Below are 17,883 nucleotides of genomic sequence, written 5' to 3'. Positions count from 1 at the left end.
TTGCGGCCCCACCGAGCTGCCGGTGCCCGGCGCCCGGTGCCGCTCGCGGATTGGCGGCGGCGGCGGCGGCCCCACCCCGGCGGGCGCGGCTGGGCGGTGCGGTGCGGCCCGGCCCGGCCCCGCCGCCACTCTGCGGGCGCTGCGGGCCGGGCCGAGCGGAGCGGAGCGGGGCGGAGGAGCGCGGCCATGGCGGCGGCCCCGGCGGGTAGGGGCGGGCAGCGGGCCGGGGGGGCGCGGGCCGCACTAGCGGGGCTGCGCTAACGGGGCTCTCCCCCTTCTCCCCACAGAGGCCGAGACCCGGCAGCGGCTGCTGCGCACCGTCAAGAAGGAGGTGGGTGCCGGGGGCCCGGCCCGACGGGGCGCCGAAAGCCCGAGGGTCCCTGTCCCGCGGGGGGGAAGGGGACCCCCGGGGGTCGGCCCGCCGAAGCCGGGCTGGGACGGGCCCTGCCATGGAGCCGAGGCGGCCCGAGGGCCCTGCGTGGACGGCGAGAAGACGGGGAACGTGCCCACGTGTGGGCTCGCCCAGCGCGAAGCGGGGGTGGCGTGGGTCTGGTTCCTGGCCAGGCGTCTTCAGCCCGGTGTTGGTGCGTGCTGTGAGCTGTGCCGTGAGCTGTGCCGAGCTGCCTCCGGCTCTGTCAGCGCAGGGCTCGGCGTTGCAATGGCTCTGGCGTTAAGGCAGGGAGCCGGCAGCGCATCCCGGCACCGAGCTGGGAGCCCCGCGGCGCTGCCACGTCGTGCGTGGCTGCAGGGGTGACAGGGGGGCCTGCAGGGCCGCCCCGACCTGCTGGGACCCGCTGCAGGGGAACCCGGGCTCGCCATGCCCTGTGCTGCAGCCCCGGATCACCGGGAGCATCTCCTGCCTGTGCTCTGCCCCCGCAGGTCGGCCGGCTGGGATTTTGGAGGGTGTGATGCGCGGCGTTTTGTTTCTGGTCCTATGAGCATCTTGATATGTGCTTTATGGGCACGAGAAAGCGGAATGTCCCTGCTGGAAACGCAGCCCTGAGCTGGGTGAGCAAGACCTCCGGCTGGTGGGCTGGGGGAGGCTGACGGCACGGTGTTTGCCCGTCCATCCAGACCACTTCCACACCTTTAATCCTGCGCCGGGTGTGGTGGCGAGGAATGCTACTTGTTGCCTTGACAACGGCTATTAAACCAGAGAAGAGGTATGGCATTTATTTGGCGTTGTAGATAAAGCTGACATCTCATTATTGTCGTCTGTCTGCGACTCCTCCTGAGCGGGGGGAGACAAAACAGCAGACTGCGCTTCGGCTGCCGCTGCAGGAGCGGAGCTGAGGATTGCCCGTCGGCGTGCCAGTTAAACAGCTTGGCCGGTGGACGGGAGCTTCCTTCCGGAGGCTGCTGGGGCCTCTGCAGGCTGTCATGTACACGGGCATCTTCCGCACCGGCAGTCGGTCCTGGACTTCTCTCTCTCTCTCTCTCTCTGCTCTTTCTGCAGGGCTGTGTGCTTGAAGAGAGCGCAGCTTGTGCCTGGAGGAGGAGAGCCGAGGGTTGTGGCGTGCCCTTCTGATAACACGGGGAAGCTGTCTGCTGGGTTTTTGTAGAATAACCGTACTGTGCAGGGGGGTGGTGAATGCAGGTGAAGGTGAAGGAGTGAGGTAGGGTATGGGAAAAGCCTTTCTGCCCTGATAAAATGCCACCAGCCCATGTGCTGTGGTTTCATGACATCAGCGTTTGACACAGGCTAATTCCTCTTCAGCAGCCCTTTAGCAAGGGCAGCGCTGATGCAGAGCAGAGATGTTTCTCTGGCAGTCCCGTCGCCCTGGGCTCTGCCTCGGGATGTCTGTGTGCTGGTGGTTCTTTGCCCACGCAGGCAGCGGGTGGCTGCGCTCGCCATGAGGTTTCTCCTAGCTCGGTGCCTGCTGACGGTGTCCTTGGCCCAGCAGGATGGGGCTGTTTGCACACAGCTACACAGGTGCGTGGATTCCATGTCAGACCCACGCTCTGCGCTCTGTTAGGATTTAAAAAAAAAAAAAAAAAAAAGAGAGAAACACGATCCTGTAAGTTATGCAGGTAATTATTTAGTGACACCCCTGAAACTGAGAGTTGATGGGGCATTCTGTTGCCAGTTCCCTGCTCAAAAGGCCTATTTTGCTTATTCTTTTTTTCCCCCCTCTTCTAGACTGACTGCAGGTTAAGTCAGGAGCTTGTGCAGGCTTTGAAGCAGGAGGAGAAAGGGCCAGCAGCAGAAAGCTCCTTTTTATTTCTTTCCACCCCTGGAATTTTCACCTTTCACAGAACTCCATGTTCTCATTCCATTAGACCATACCTTTATGCAGGGCCTCAGCTGTGGCTTTTTGTGGTCTCGTGGGGTTCTCGCATGTAGGTGAGCTCCACTGGATCTAGGAATGTCTATAGATCGTACTGGGGAAGCCATACCACATCTGTCGTCCTAGTGCAATAGCTGAAGGCATAAAAATACTGTGTAGACAAGGTCTGATTAGGAGAGATAGATAAACAGTAGATGGAAACTGTCCAAAGTACCACAATGAGCAAATGGACTTCAGTATTTCGTTGTTGCCATGGTTAACGCATTTTTATTTTTAAGAAGACCTGCTCTGCAGTAGATCTGTAGATTGAAATGTGTTGGGCTGTCTCTGTTGTTGTCATTTTTTTTTTTTTTGGTCCATGTGTTTGTAATATATCAAATCTTGAAAGCTGCAAAATTGACTATTTGTCAGCAGACTGTAAGGGAAGAAGTGGCAGTATGATTTTCTGAGGAATCCTGTTCCTTGTTATACAGGAAAAGAAACATAACCAAATCTCTCTTTTTTTTTTTTTTTTAGAGCCCTTATCAGATGGAATGAGGCTTGCTTAAAAATCCAGACCCTGAAATATCCCAGGTTAAAAGAAGGTTGGATTTTCAGCTAAAAAATATTCTTCTTCTTGCAACCCATCCTCCACCCCACCTTTTTTTAAAAAAGAAGTTTCATTTTTAAGTCTTTTATGAGAGTCTTCTGGTAGAGTCTTCTGCGTACCTCCAGGTTAATTGCACTGCATACGAGAATAGGTGGGGAAGCAGGTGTTACCCGTGAAATACAGGCTGTTTATGCCGTGCCTGGAAAATTAGTGGCACGAAAAGCTGAATGGAATATGAAAGTAAACAGTTGTCTTGCTTATTCCTCTGTGAAAACTTAGTTTTTATTTAACTTGCCACTCAGCAAGTAGCGTTGAGTCTTTTAATAGCAAGTCGCTGATGTGCATGTATGCAACATTTTGCTGCCTGTTCTTAGATTTATTTTTTTTAACACGCGAGCTACTTCGTTCTGGATTGGTGGAAGACTGGAAATTAATTTATCGTTATTAGGATTTGAAAAAATTCATGTTGATAGCTTTATATGTTCTCAGGGCCGAATTGAAAAACCAAGGCTTTGTGTAGCTGTCAAAACTGTTCAGGTGAGATGAAGATGAGGATGATAAGCAGCAGCTTTGTAATGAAAGTCCCTGTTTGCAGAGGGACCTTCTGACGGCTCTCGAGCACCCCGGTCAGCCTTTTTCAAATGTTCCTATATCAAAAGTAAACAGAAGGCTTTAATGCAGCATTTCTTGATTGCCTGCATTGATCTCCTCAGAAAAAAAGCATTACTAATCACTGGGGGCCATTTTCTCTCCTTTTGAAGATAAAAGCGCTCGTGTCTCATCCTCCAAAACCCCTGGCTAGCGCTCTCGTACCCAGTACAAGTCTCACGCTGCTTTCCTTCTCCCTTCATCTGCCGTGTTCGGGGAGGCGAGCTCGGTGTTCTGGGGAAGGCTCCTTCCTCCCCCCCCAGCCTCTCTGCGCTGCCAAAATGTCATCCTCTCCTCTTCATGGCATCCTGGCGGTTGCTGTAGAAATACCTTCACGCAGAGCCACGACTTCAGCGCAGGCCGGGCCTGCAAGGCCCACCTGGGGTCCTCAGGTTCCACCCTGCGAATCCCAAACCCTTGTCAGTGTAACTCAGAAACCAGGGGCTTTGTGGGGCGATGGGCGCGGAACAAAACCACGGGGTAAAGCTTCAAGGTCAGGCACTGAAAACGGAGAAATGACTATAAAGTTTTTCCCCGAAATGTTGTGGTGTCCGTACTGAGCGCGTCGCAAATAGCGGTAGCAGCAGTGCCAACAGATGGCGTGGAAATTTGCATTTGACAAGCACAACAGGAATAGAAATGGCTATAGCGTGATCTTGAGCTGTCTTAAATTAGTGTTGCACATACGGGTTTCTGGCCAAAAGTTGACGCCAAAAGTTGAAGAGAGCCCGGTGCAAAATGCCGTCTGCGAGTACAAATCACTGGGATCGTTCCCGTTTCCCCCAGGATACGGTGTGGTAGTATGCACCCTTCCGTTTAATGTCTTTGTGATTTCTTTCCAGCAAACTGTCGGAGCGTTCTGGTGTTTTACTCGTGTGCATCCGTACCTTCTTCCTGCTCAGCGCCCGGCCAGGCTCGGCCGGCTCCTGCCGGGGAGGACGCGAGGTGGCTGTGCACGGCTGGCCTGGAGGCCGCCCGTCACGGGGATGCTGCCCCAGCTGCGGCACGCCTCGTGCCTGGGTTAGTAGGCGATGATAAATAATTAAACGCGACTTTTAGAGAAGCCAGAGGTCTCAGCCAGTAGGGTTGCAATCGATGTCTCTGTGGCAGCAAGGATACGGAGCTGCCGAAGAGCTTTTAGTGCCGGTGTGCGTAATGGTGATGGAGGGAGGCGTTAGTGGAGCACGGGGCTGTGCACCCCGGGGCTGTGCACCACACGGCGATGGCCCACTGCACGGCCAGCTGCCGTGGGGCAGGAGCTGACCGGCTGCGTGTCTGCCGAGCACACCAGGAGCAGTCCCCTGGGCCACCGGGTGGCTGGCGAGAGCCCCTGGAGCCTCTGGGCAGAAATAGCGCGTGTGCTCTGCGACGGGCGTTGTTTTAGCTGATGGGAGCACGTTAATCGCAGTTATTTAGGAGGCAGCTTGTAGAGTCTTAGACAAATAAGTGGCAGAGCTGGGCAGCAACCTGTGATGGTGCTGGAAAAGTCTGTCTGGCACCTGCTTTCGGAATAATGGGGATGCTTGGGGCTGAAGAGATAGGAAAATGTATCTTGCAGCACTGAGTTTGACAATGTGAGTTTTAGAAAGAAGCCTGCTAAAACGAGGGTGTTGTGTCTTTGTCTGCAGAAGCAACAAGACTGTCAGTAGGCAGACATTTCATTTTCAAATGAGAAGATGAATCTAGTTTGTGAGAGGTACTGGACTGGAAAGTTCTGCTGTAGAGCAGCTTTTTAGCTGCAGCACAGCCAGTGCCATTTTTCTGTCTGCCACCCCCAGCGCGCTTTGCCCCGCAGGGATTTTGATGGACACCAGGTTGACAGTGCACAAAGACGTGGGGTTTTATATAGTATTTCCGTGTCCTAGAGCCGAACAGGGGGTTCTTCACCTGCTTTGCCTTGCACGCTGAGCCGCCTTTGGTACAAACCAACCTAAGAGCCGGAGACAGAAATCAGCCGCGCTCTGCTGGGAAATCCTAGCTGGGTGACCCGGTGGCAAAGCCCGGCCGTGGGGCTGGCTGAGCTGCAACGCAAGCGAACTGTTTGTCCTTGCAAGCACAAGCATGCCTGTGATTGTGTTAATATTGCGTCTGTTTCGCTAAGTGCTCCCTTAGCATTTTATAATACCTGAGAAGTGATAATAGCGCAGCACCGCATGGACAGGTCTTGCACAGTGTACGGGAAACTGTCTGCTGCAGAGCTTAACCAGAGCCTGTTCTTGGAAAGAGACCTTGATTCAGAGAAGCAATTAAAGAAATGCTCGGATTATGTCAAGGATTTCCCACGTGGACTTGTTGCATCAAAACTAACGGGTAAAATGGGAGTTTTCAGTGCTGCCAGTAACTTCCAAATGCATAATGAAAGCAGAACTTAGTCTGCGATAAGATGCAAGCTCATAAAAATATTTGAAACGTGAACACGCAAAAGCAAACCAGGTTTAAAGGCTGTATCATCAACGTGAGGTTTTCTTGGCTTCCTATTTGCTTGAACAGGTAGAAGAGCAGATGAAACAAGTTCTTGGAAGAGAGGAGCTGCTGGTATGATTTTTTTTTTTTTTGCAGTCTGTTTGCATCTGGCTTACAGCAAACAGTAAGAGTTACGAGCATGGACAAACATACGGGAGATAGCCTGCTTCACCAGAAGCGCCTCGATAAGCAGTGAAAGTCTTTGCAAAAAGCACGGCAGGGGAAATTGTGACTGTTAACGTTACTGAATAATCTGTAGGATGGGCTGTAGAGTGGCTTCCCTGGAAAAATCCAGCCGGGTAAAAAGACGGGGTTATGAGCAAAGAGTGCCTTGGGCTGATGAAAGCCAGGGTTCGTGGCTCGCTCCTGGTCTCTGCACCTTGGTGGTTGTTTTAACTGCTGTCGTATTTGGCTTGCTCCATCTGAGGCTGCGTACGGGCACGGGGAGAATTCGCCTTTGGGGTGCAGCATAACCCTGGGAATTTTGTAGCAGAGACACCTCTGGTCCCCGCGGGCCCAGCGCTTCTCTCAGCGTCCTGGGCTTTTGGGTCCCGTTTTGGGGATGGGACGAGGAGGACCAAATACCATTTGCCTGGTAATTCGTGGCTGGGTAGCAAAGAAGGGCTCGCGGACGTGCCGCAAGTCAGCGGTTCGGGCAGGACTGTGGAGCCTGGCTGCCTTCTGCGACCTCTGGGGCTGGGAGTGATGCCGTTGGGTTTGCGTGGCCGCCTCGCTGTGGGGTGCCTGTGCCCCGCTCCCGGGGCAGGGGATCGCCTCTCCCGGGCTCGTGGCTGTGCTGGGAAGGGCGTTTTGTTCTCGAGGAGCGCTTCACAGCGTTCCTCTGGAGTTTACCTACAGCTAAATTACTAGCCGCTGTTTTAATTTCCTTTCTAATAAAAGGAGAGTAAATATCTCATTTTTCCATCGTCTGCCTTTAGACGGAGAGTGGGCAGCTTCGTTTGCTGGGATTGTTCTGGCTACAATGCGAGAATTAGCATGAAAATGCCGGGATGCAGCCTGCTCAGAGGCAGCCCCGGTCCTCCCTGGGGTGCGAGCCAAGCCCGGGCGAGCTGGCGCCCTGCAGCCTGGCAGCACCGCGGGCGCGCTCCGCTGCCAGGGGAGGACGTGGGAGCCTGGTGGAGGGTCGCTGCTGGGGGCTTGCGATCCCCAAGGTCTCAGCAGGAGAGCGCTTCGGCATCGGCAGGCAACAGCCGCAGGGAGAAGGGCAGGATTTGGGGGTTCTCTGGGGTGGGGCAGCGTCCTGCTGGGCTGCCCTCGGGGTGCCAGCCGTGTCCGCTTCGGGGCAAACGTAGCGTCGTTGTGTGGTCTTTACGAGACCCCACCTCTCTGTCCAGCCCCCAGCTGTCGGGGCTTCGTGTTTATCGTATGGCTGCTCTCGTTCCGCTCCGTCCCTTCACGTCAGGTGGGTGCCCTTGTTGCAGTGCCCTTCCCACTTTCTTTAAATATCTTTATGTTGTTGAGGGTGATAACCTCAGTCAATACAATGTTGTTGGTTTTGGTTTTTTTTTTCCTTTAATGGGTAATTTTCCACTAAGCTGCATCTCTTGGAAGGGTATTTTTCGGGCCTTTCAAGCGCAGGTTGTTTGTGCCGTGCTCGCGCCAAGACGCCCGGCCAGAGCTGGAGTCCGGCCGCGCTGGTTGCTTTGCAGACAGATGGTCCCTGCCCCAGAGGACCCTCACGGGGCTGTGATTGCAGCGCGGTACCAGGGCAGCGAGGCGGCGGCTCGCGCGAAAGGTGGCCGACAAATATTTGGATATCCTGCTTTAATTTGATTCTGCTCCTAATGTTAATCACAAGCTGGTAACAAACTGTGTGTGTTGATTCCCAAGTGCTTGTGTTTTTTTGTTGTTTTTTTTTTTTTTTAGTTTAAAATACAGATCCTTGATTTACGCTTTTGGACGATCCGCAGGGAGGCTAAGTTCCCCTGATGGCTCCTGGTCACAATGAAGGAATTTCAGATCCAGAGAACTGATGACCTAGCTGGGGTTTAAAAATCCCCACTCTTTTTGTTGTTGTTGTTATTATTTGAGACTTTTTAAACAATATCCGATGTGGTTAGCAGCTCGGCCCCATGCTGAAGGGATCAGCCGCATCCCTTCGGCTGCTGGGAGGAGCTGGGAGCCACGTGCCGTGCCCGGTGAGCTCCCGGTGCTGTGGCATGCAGGTGCCTGAGCCGCTTCCCCGCGGCGTGCCAGGAGCATTTGTGCTGTGCTGTTACTGCCTCAGCATCCCGGCCCCGCTCTTCCCAGCCTCCCTGCGCACACAGAGGCATCCCCCCCAGGTTTAAATGCTCCATAAACATTCGCCGTCCACATCTCGGTTCCATCCCCTGCGGCGAGCCCCTGACTCACTGCCAGCTCACCGGAGCAGCCGGGGACGCAGCTGAAGTCACCGCCGGTCCTGCTCCCTCCTGGGCTCAGCAGCAGCTCTGTTTGTTGCCCAGCACATCGGCGCAGAGCAGCACGGGGAGCTGACCTGTTGGCTTGACATGCGGACAGACGCTTCTGGCTTTAGATAGGACTTTTTTCTTAATCCATATTCATAAAAAGGCTTCCTTTATTGAGCCATCAGTTGTGCATAACTGACCTTGATTATATCTGCTAAAGGAGTTCAGTTCCCCAAACAATTCCATTAAAGGTCTCATACATGCAAGGTTTGCTTGGCCAGGTCTTGCCCTGCTGTTTTTTTTCCTCTTTTCTGTGCCTTTACAGAGAACATCTTGGTAAGCAGAGCCTCTCTTACGCCCACGTCTCTGCGCTGTGAGCCCTTTCCCCTGCGTTTTCTGAAACCAAAGAGTGAAAAGCAGGATGTTTGAGGGGCAGTGGAAGATGAGATCTGGGCATGCTGGTAGCTCGGTGTTTAAAAGGAAGAACTGTTAGGAACGGAACGTTTCAGGACCAAGCATTCAGCTGGGCTTTTGCTGATTTCAGCAGGGTTAGGGAGGGCGATGGCTGGGGATGGCAGTCACCGCAGCTCTGAACGGGATAAGGCCGGCTGTAGGAGGCGCAGCAGCCCGCTTCCCTGGCAGGTCTGACCTCCCTCCTGTCTCACGCTCCTAATTTATGTGGGTTACCCTTTATTTTCTTTTCTATTGCCACGCAGGTCGCGTTCCTGGTCACGCTCGGTGCCAGGCGATGGCTTTGGCACTGCCACAGTTGTCGGTCATTTCGAGCAGCTGTGTTCCTAACGAAATTTGTCAAAGCCCCACACAATGAAAGAACAGGATCCTATGAAAGCGTTACAAGTGAGGTTTGGTTACCCTTATTTAGATGCCTTTGATCTAAACAATGCTTGGTGCCTGCAGCTGAGTCTCTGCTCGTTGTTTTCCTACTTTGAAGTTCCTCAAAAACCAAAGCACCCTTTTGTCGTTACCTGACTTTTTGGAATAGCCTGTGATGGGTGGCAAGCAAAGACGCAGTGACTCTCCGCGAGACCTCGTGTGCTGTTGGAGGCGGTCAGAGAAGTCAGGAGCCAAGGAGGGTTCCTTACAGCCGTGCTGGTGGCCTGGTCCCTGCCCAGCCCCGTGCCTCCTCCCCGTGCGGGCACACGCCACGGGTCTCCTCCCTCTGGTCTGGGGGCGAAATCTCCCAGTTGCTCTAACTGGACCTCTGTTCGACAGGTGAAGCAGATCATGGAGGAGGCGGTGACGAGGAAGTTCGTGCATGAGGACAGCAGCCACATCATCTCCTTCTGCGGTGAGTCTCCGGCGGCGGGATGCCGGCGTCACCTGGGGCTGCAGCACCCTCCTCGCGCGGGGTCTCCTGCCTCATGGCCTGGCTGCGCTGTGCCTGCTCCCGGGGATGTCCTCGGTGGGGAGGTGGCTGGTGCCACAGGCCTGGCAGCAGTCTGGATCCCTGAGGCCTTCACTCTGTGCTCAAAACAGATCGACGCGTGTCAGAAGGATGCTGGCAGTGCATACAGTCACTTGAGAAATATTAGAAATAATCTCACTTTTTATGCCCCTTGAAAATCAATTCAACAGAAAGTCTGTAAAGTCCAAATGTTCCTTTGCTGTTGTGGAGTAGGAGTTTATGGAAAGGAGGCTTCAGTCTGTCTGAATGCAGGAACAGGGAGGGTAGGGGCTGTTAAAGCACCTTAACGGGGTTTGTGGAAGACCTGCTCTGACACTGTGCTGCTTTGGGTCTTGTTTTCTGGCAGCTGTGCTTTTCACTTCACCTGCTTTTCCCACCTTTTTTTTTTTTTCCCCTCTACTGGTGTGACGATTTTGTAAATGTGGAAGCGTTTCAGAATTAATTCGTCGAAGTCTTGGCAAAGCCTTTGCTTCAAAACCTCCCTGAAGAGCGGCTGCCTTTTGCCAGCAGTACATGCCGGGTCGACTCCGCGCAGGGGGCTGTGGAGCGGAGACGCTGAGGGCAGGCAGGGGTCTCGGTGCCTCGGAGAAGGTGGGAGCAGGAGAGCAGCCTTGCTCCTGGTGCCGTGAGCTGTTCCTGGCCGCGGGGCTTGGTGTGTGCTGTCCTCTGCAGAGCTCAGCAGGGAGCACAGCCCCCAGCTCCCCCGGAGCAGCGCCGGTGCCGCCACACGGCTGTGAGCTGGCTTGGTGGTGGTGCCCATGGCTTGGCGGTGGTGCCCGGAGCCCTCCCAGCAGCTGCTCTGCTCCCGAGAAGGTTTCTTGGGGCTGGACCAAGCCACAGAGCTGTGCTAATGGCCCAGTGCGTCAGCTCCCCGTCTCCTCTGACGGAAGAAAACAGGGCTTTGGCTTCTGATCGGATCACCGCTCATCATCAGGGGAGACTTTGCGATCGGGGTGGCAAAATTAGGTTGTTTCTGGTGTTCTGGCCCTTCTGTGTAACTTCGTTCACCCTTCCGAGCGGAAGGTGCCTCGGACACGGTTAGTGCCCCAGGTGAAGCAGCTCCTCGAGCACCATCGGGTGTTCGGGCACAGAGTTCTCAGAAGTGGAGAAACCTGGCTGGTGGCTGGGGGGGGCGTGGAGGAGTCCCAGACCTATGCAGACACTAATTAGTCTGTGCTGATAACGGGGGGAGCACCTCAGGCTATCAGCTGGGTGAGTTTGTTGTGGCCCAGGGAGCCGCGGGCCGGGAACCAGCCCCTCTGTGCTGGGTGCGGGTGAGGAAACCTCTCAGCCTCTGGGAGGTGCAGGTAGGATGGGGAAGGGGCCAGGTGGGGGGGCTTCAAGCACACGCAGAGGCAGCATTAATCGGGCACCAGCAGCCCTGTCAGCGTCGAGTGTTTACCCACTCACCCACAGCTCGAGGGTGTGCTTTGGCAGGGCGCCTGCTGCCCTCCACCTGCCTCGTCTCCTCGCTGGCAGCTGCCCGGGCGGTGGGTGCTGGCTCTGGGAGACAGCAGGGAGACAGAGCAGGGAGGGTTCCCCCTGCCTGCGGGCTCAGGGCTGCTCACAAACCCTTCCTGCTTTTGGAAGAGAAGCGGTGTTAGGGGAGGGAGGCTGGCTGTGCCCTGGCGTCAGGTCACCTGGGGCCGGAGGGGACGTTTCGAGGTGTCTGCTCCAGCCCCTTCCTGCGCGGCACCACTTTGAGGGGCAGACCGGCTTGCTCGGGGTCCGCTGAGTTCTGGCCATTTCCCAGGTAGAGATTCCGCTCCTCCCCACGGCTCTCACGCAGGACAAACACCTCCGCTTCAAAGGATGCCGAGGGAGCTGAAACCGCCGCTCAGCACCAGCACCACGAGCCCTGGCTGCAGGTGAGGGGGGGGCAGCCTGTGCCCGTTGGGCGCCTGCTCTGCTTGCTGTGGCTGTCGCCTCCCCGCAGAGATGTTTGCTGAGCCGCAGTCAGCTGCGCTTCCAGCACGCCCGCGCTGGGGCCATGTGGCTGCCGCTGAGCAAATGCCGCAGGCAGCGTGCGGAGGGGGAGCAGCCCTCCTCCATTTACAAATAGCTGAAGGGCAGCTTGCTAATTTGGAGGCTGGGAGGAAAATGACAGAAGCGATGACAGCTAGCTTTTGGAGGAGTTGCTCCGATAAGACTCGTGTAGTGCTGTTGCCACTGAGTAAGGCTGGAGCATCCACAGACACATGCACGGAAGAGAAAGAAGGGAGCCGTGAGGACTCCCTTTCTGCTTTGGAGAGCAGAGAGGCCGCCTTCCTCCTTTTTTCCAAGGCTCCTGGATGAAATACGTGCAGGCGCTTGTTTCAGGCCTGTGTGCCATGGTGCACTGTCGACTGAACGGCATCGAAAGAGCAGAACAGGCTTCAAGGTGTGACTCATTCTCTGCTTTTCTGTACAGCACGAGGCTTCGCAGCCCGGAATTATTTATAGCTTGCTGCGACACAGAGCTGAGGCATCCAGGCACGAAGGACTTGTTGGTTCCTTCTGGCTTCTTAATGATGCCACTGCTCTTTCACTGGCTTCTGGTCTCTACACCTAGGCTGCTGCTGCTGCTCTCTAATTTGGATGGTATGTGCACCTTCCTGAGTGCTGCAGCTCCCTGCGCGCCGGGTGAGCTTATAAATAACCTCTTCTGCTGACAAGCAGAGCGTGCTGCGAGCCTGGCTCTGGCTAGGCAGAGCTGCCCTTTTCTCTGGGGAGAGCTGCCTTCCTCGCCGAGCCCTCCTCATCCTCCTGCTGCTCTGCGTGGCCAGCGTAGCGCAAACCCCTTCCGATGAAACCAGTGGGCTGGCAGGAAAGGGCAGCTGCCCCCAGCTGCTCCGATTTGCCCACGAGGGAAGGGCTGGAAGCAGACAAACGCGAGCTGGCATCTGTCACGTTCGCCCTGCCCTGGGAGGCTGACGGAGCGCCCTCGGCAGGGCTGGGGGCCTGCCTGTGCCCGGGACTGTTCGTCTGCGTCAGCGCTAAGGTTGCATTAGTGCCAGGCCAGAGCGTGCTTAGGATCTCAGAAACCTCTTTAGTCTCTTGCTGAGAAATAAAACTCCCACCTTGCCTGGTTGCAGCTGGACAGAGCCCCCGCGCCACGTGCTCCCTGCTATCGGTCCCGCCTTTAGGGGTGGGCAGAGTGTCCGTCTGCAGTGCTGGCAGTAAGTAAATGATGCACTGGGCTCAAAAAATCATAAGGTTAAAAAGGAATGCACCATTTCCCCTGGATTTAGCGTGGACAAGGTGCTCTTAGTTTGTGTGCTCATGCTTCTGAGACCTTGGGAGAGCACAGAGAGAGTTCTTCCTATGTAGAGTGCGTTTGTGTGTAGCTTTGCCAGCAGGAGTAATCTTTGGAGAGGTTTGGGATAGGGCGTTGAGGGCAGGTGCTGATGGCTGCTCCATCCTGCTGGAGCCTGCTGGGAGGCCGTTCTTCTCTCCGGGTTTTCTCCTGGGTGCTGCTCCCTAGCTGGCAGCAGCCTGTGTTGCATTGGCCGTGACGTGGGCAGAGCAATCCGCCGGGTTTCCTGGGCAAGCATGAGTGCTCTTCTCGCTTGCTGGAAATTGAGAGCAGAACTGACCACACATCAGGCTCGTGGTGCCAAGCGGGCTCTGTCCCAGGGGCTGCCGGGCAGCCTGGGCTGCTGGCCCTTGCCTGGTGGCTTCTCACTGCCCCTGCTTGTGTCCGGGGCTGCTGCCTCCTGCCTTGTCCTCATATGGCACCCCGGGGGCTGGCAGAGGGGCGCCTGGTTCACTCTGGCACCTTGCTGGGCAGCAGGGGCAGGGAGACCCTGGCCCGCCTGCCCTGGGCTTCTGGCCTGACTTTTCTCTGCTGTACCAGCGTGGGTGCGAGGCACGGAGGGGCTTTGCGGGCTTGTTGCCTTGCAGCCCTCCTGTTACCACGTGCAGCTGGCAGAAAACTGGTCCTCGGTAAGTCGGTGATGGGCAGCAGAGCGGATTTGGCAGCTGGTGGCTTGGCAGGGCTGGAGTGCTCTTTGCCCGTGTCCAGCAGCCGTGGCACCCAGCTGCACGGGGTGAGTGTCAGAGCCTGGCCAGGCTGGCGTCTGCTGTGGACATTGCACGGAGGGCTGGAAACAGCTGCCTGAGAATGGGGAGATCCTGGAAAACACAAATGGGAGAAGGGGGGTGGCACTGCCCAGCGAGGCAGAGAGCTGCCGTGGGCAGCGTGGCTCTGCAGAGACCTCGCCCTCGGCTCAGCCTCGGGGGAGAGGGAGGATTTCTCCCCAGGTTTTGGAGGTGCTGCTCTGATTTGCTTGTTCAGCTGTGTGTCAGCATAGCCTTATGCTGCAAAACCAAAGCTGGGGGCTACGCCTCTGGGACAGGTGGGAAGTCCCGTCCACGCGTGGGCCGCGCTACGTGCAGCATCTCTAGGCTTCAGGAGGGTTTGCGCAGGGCTTTGTTGGAAAACCAGGTACCCATCTAGCATCTCTGAGTGGCTGGTTCTGGGCGAGCAGGACTCGGCTGGCTCAGACGTGTTGCTTTGGCGCTGTGAGCACAGGATGTCTCCTGCAGCTCCTCGGAGACCCGATGCTGCGCGCCCGCCCTGCCCGCTCCGCGGTGAACTCGGGCACGGTGCTAAACAGGGCAGAGATAATAAGAGCATCTCGCAGCCCAGGGAGCTGATGTGTATGGGCCTGCATGAAATGTCTTTTTAAATGTCTCCACTGAGTTGTTCAGCTGTAGGAGAAGATGCCTTTCCGAGCGAGAGGCTCAGCAGCATCTGCCGGGCTGCTGCGGGGAGGCTCGGCGCGGCTCTGCGGCGCTGCGCTCCTGGGCGAGGAGGGTGCTGGCGTGCCAGAAAGCTTCTTGGCAGACCCCGATCAATCGCCTGTGGAACTGCGTGCCCCGTGTAATTTTCCAGTGCTTTGATCGGCCTGTTTAATACGTCTGTGTTTGACACTAGCCATCCATCCTGAGCCATCCCAGGGGACTCCGGCAAGCAGCCTGCCGGCGCAGCCTGTACGTGCAGGCACCTCCCCGTGCGGTGCCTGCCCCGGGCTCCCCAGGCTCCCCTCTCCCCTGTGCCTGGGGAGTGCCCAAGGCTGCCTCTCAGCAGAGCCCGCTGCGGGGTGTGGAGGAAGCTTCGCGTGGGGACCTCACCGCTGAGCACCGGCTGCAGGCAGCCAGCCCGAGGCTGGAGGCAGGAGCGGGACTCGTGCAGAGCTCGCAGAGGGCCCTGGACCTGGCAAGTTGCTTGCAGGGCTGCCCCCTTCTGTGGCACTTCTGTGGCACTGCACGCCCCTGTGCTGTCCCAGGTTTGGCCGTGACCTCTGGCCCCGCAGACACAGCAGGTACCCAAAGCGCTTTCAGATGCATTTAGCCAGGGAAGCGCAGCCAGCTGCATTTCTGTGCAGAGCAGCGGCGCTGAGCTCGGCGTGGTTAAACCACGGAGGTGTTTACTCCCACAGGCTTAACCTGCGTGACTCTGCACGGACAGGCTCTTGGCAGTTCGTGAGCCGTGTGATTACTGCCGCACCGTGAGCTGGGCTCTGCTCTGCTGAGAAAATCACTGCTCCACTACCAGTGGCGGTGCTGGCACGGACCTGTAGCAGGATATGACCCCGCTGCTGAGATCTCCCGGTGGTAGCATTGATTTGTTTGCATTCAGCGTATTATGTAGCAGAGCTGGATCTTGACATTTTTGGAATAAAGGGCTGCGAGCGTAGAGGTTCAGGTCCTTCCTCCTGCTGCTTTATGAATGAACAACGTGCTCCAAAGAATCCTAATCCAGGCTGCTAGCTTGGCACGTCAGTGCAGGCTGATCGCTGCTGGAGGTACAGAAGTACCACCTCTGCTTTGCAAGCTGTGCGTCCCATTTCATCACCGGTCTGTGAGATCTCCTTAGGCAGTTGGTCACACAAAGCAAGTCCAAGAGGAGTTAGCCTGTCTGCCTAGTCCCTCTCAAGTGATTTACTGGATCTACTGTAGCAGGCACAAGCTAACTTTCTTTGGAAGTACTTGTATTTTAGCACGCTCACAGTTCATGCTTACTTGCAGCAAACTAGTCCTTTTGACCAGACTAGCTGAACTTTGCCAACGTCAATTTTTCATTTTTGCAGAACTGAAATAATATCTCTGTACAGTCAGCAGAACCGATAGCTCTACAGGCATAAACTGTGCTGCTTTGGGTCAAATAACATCTGGGTACCTTAACATTCTGTCTGCTTAGGCAGAAACAGAACATGACGTTGATTTCTCTTGGGAAACGTTTTTGCTGTAGAGTAAGGTCATGGATGCAGCAGGAGCACAGGCAGCGGTGACATGAGAGCAGCCCAGCTGCAAGTTCTCCTGCCACTTCAGTAACGCCTTTGCTTTGTTGCAGCTGCTGTGGAAGCCTGTGTCTTGTACGGCTTGAAGCGGAGGGCGGCAGGGTTCCTGCGCAGCAACAAGATAGCGGCTCTGTTCATGAAGGTGGGCAAGAGCTTTCCTCTGGCAGAGGAGCTTTGCAAGAAGGTGCAGGACCTGGAGCAGCTCATCGAGAATGCGTAAAGCACCAGCACGGCTATAGTCCTACGGGTCACTTGCATTTTGGTGTGGAAGTGTGTCGTTTGGGTGTTGCTGTGGATTGAATGTCCAAGCACGTATAGGAGGATTTGCTCTTCCAGAAGAGCAGAGTCCTCTGTTGGGCTTTTAGTATCTTGAGTGAACCGGTTGCTTCTCTGCAACTGTGAGTTGCAGTTGTGGTTTAAGCTAGAGCAGACAAGTTTTCTTCCTCTGCCCCTTGTCTTACGCTGTAGGGAGAGCCGCACAAATTTGCTCCTGAGCTGTCACAGTTTATGGACCAGTGCGCTAAGCCAACTGGAACCAAATCTGGTTTGCTTCAATGTGTAGGGCTGTAACCTGCAGTAATTCAGCTTCCGCTTAAGTGTGGCTTACTCATCCATGGACAAGAAACAGGGAGACGGATGGAGCAGCTACCTGGGGGCAGAAATCTTTAAGTTGTCCCGAGATAAGCTGCTCTGCTTATGAAATTCAGTCTTCAGGCACCAGTGGAAAAGGTGTGTGGGTTTGAGGACTGCTGAGGTAGAGGCTTTCCTCTAGGGTGCCTTTACAATTGGAAACAGATTTAGTGAAGTCAGTTTTCAAATGCGGGTGTGGGCGTTCTGGAATAGAGGATGGGATAGATGAAGGGAGCAGTCTCTAGAGCCCTGTCCCCATGGTTCCTGGGGCATCCCCCAGACGCCACAGCCAGCACCAGTGAAAGCCTGGCCCTGTGCCCCACCAGGTGCCACGAGTACTCTGGGCCTGCGCTCCTGCAGTGCCCAGTGATGAGCCAGCGATGATGTTGTCTTTTGCCTTTTACCTCTAAAGACGAAATCAAGTTCAGAGCATCCCAGAGAACGTGCGCAAGATGCCGAAGCTGCCCAACCTGTCTCCTCAGGCCATCAAACACCTCTGGATCCGCACAGCGCTCTTTGAAAAGGTCTTGGATAAAATCGTGCATTACTTAGTAGAGAACAGCAGGTGAGTGCTGGCACAACCCAACCGTTTTCCCCTCACAACTCACTTCCAGCATCTGCCCCTTCCAGGGGTGCTGGGAGTATTGCTGCTTGAGCTGTGTCCAAGTGGTGCAGAGCTGATACGCTGCTCCTGGCAGTCCCTGTACACTCCCTAAAATAAGGACAGGCCATGCTTGCTCTGCTGATGGCTGAGTTGTTGAGGACCAACTTGTCCTTGTCTTCCGGGAACTGCATGCTGAGGTGTCCTGTCCTGGGGAGGTGTCATGCCCAGCCCCGGGAAAGCTTTTACAGGAGATGGTGATGCTTGCAGTGTGCTGCACGAGGGCATCAACCCCCCAGGACTTTTGATGCTAGCAGGAACAGCCTGTAACAGGCTCCGTGGTCTCTCACTGTCACAGAAGGATACAGACAGAGAAGGGCATTACAATGGCTTCAGACAACAACCTCTATCATTTTGCAGTTCTGGATCCAGGGGGCTGAAATGCTACAGCATTCTGTTCTTTTAATCTCTTCTAGTAAGTACTACGAGAAAGAAGCTCTCCTGATGGATCCTGTGGATGGACCAATTCTCGCATCTTTATTGGGT

At 55.7% G+C, this 17,883-nt stretch overlaps 2 protein-coding genes across 12 annotated transcripts in view; one reads left to right on the top strand and one right to left on the bottom strand.

The window, feature by feature from the left end:
- Positions 1–17,883, bottom strand: part of LOC308179313 (uncharacterized protein C12orf76 homolog) — a 63,646-nt gene that overhangs the window by 14,706 nt on the left and 31,057 nt on the right. The window lies entirely within an intron of this gene.
- Positions 94–17,883, top strand: part of SGSM1 (small G protein signaling modulator 1) — a 40,038-nt gene continuing 22,248 nt past the window's right edge. For 9 of the 11 annotated variants that reach the window (XM_080559246.1, XM_080559245.1, XM_080559251.1 and 6 more), the window contains exons 1-6: positions 94–205; positions 288–331; positions 9,630–9,705; positions 16,160–16,322; positions 17,149–17,301; positions 17,814–17,881. In XM_080559246.1, the coding sequence (XP_080415372.1) occupies positions 187–205; positions 288–331; positions 9,630–9,705; positions 16,160–16,322; positions 17,149–17,301; positions 17,814–17,881 (523 nt within the window). In that variant the 5' untranslated portion in view covers positions 94–186. Of the gene's footprint in view, positions 206–287; positions 332–879; positions 1,009–1,029; positions 9,255–9,629; positions 9,706–16,159; positions 16,323–17,148; positions 17,302–17,813; positions 17,882–17,883 lie in introns of those variants that run through there. The other 2 variants (XM_080559248.1, XM_080559249.1) reach the window with 2 other exon arrangements.

Source organism: Anser brachyrhynchus (assembly GCF_964034855.1).
Source record: "Anser brachyrhynchus genome assembly, chromosome: 17".
NCBI classification, from domain to species: domain Eukaryota; kingdom Metazoa; phylum Chordata; class Aves; order Anseriformes; family Anatidae; genus Anser; species Anser brachyrhynchus.
The sequence above is the reverse complement of the archived record's forward strand: the minus strand, read 5'-3'. Positions and strand labels throughout refer to the sequence as shown.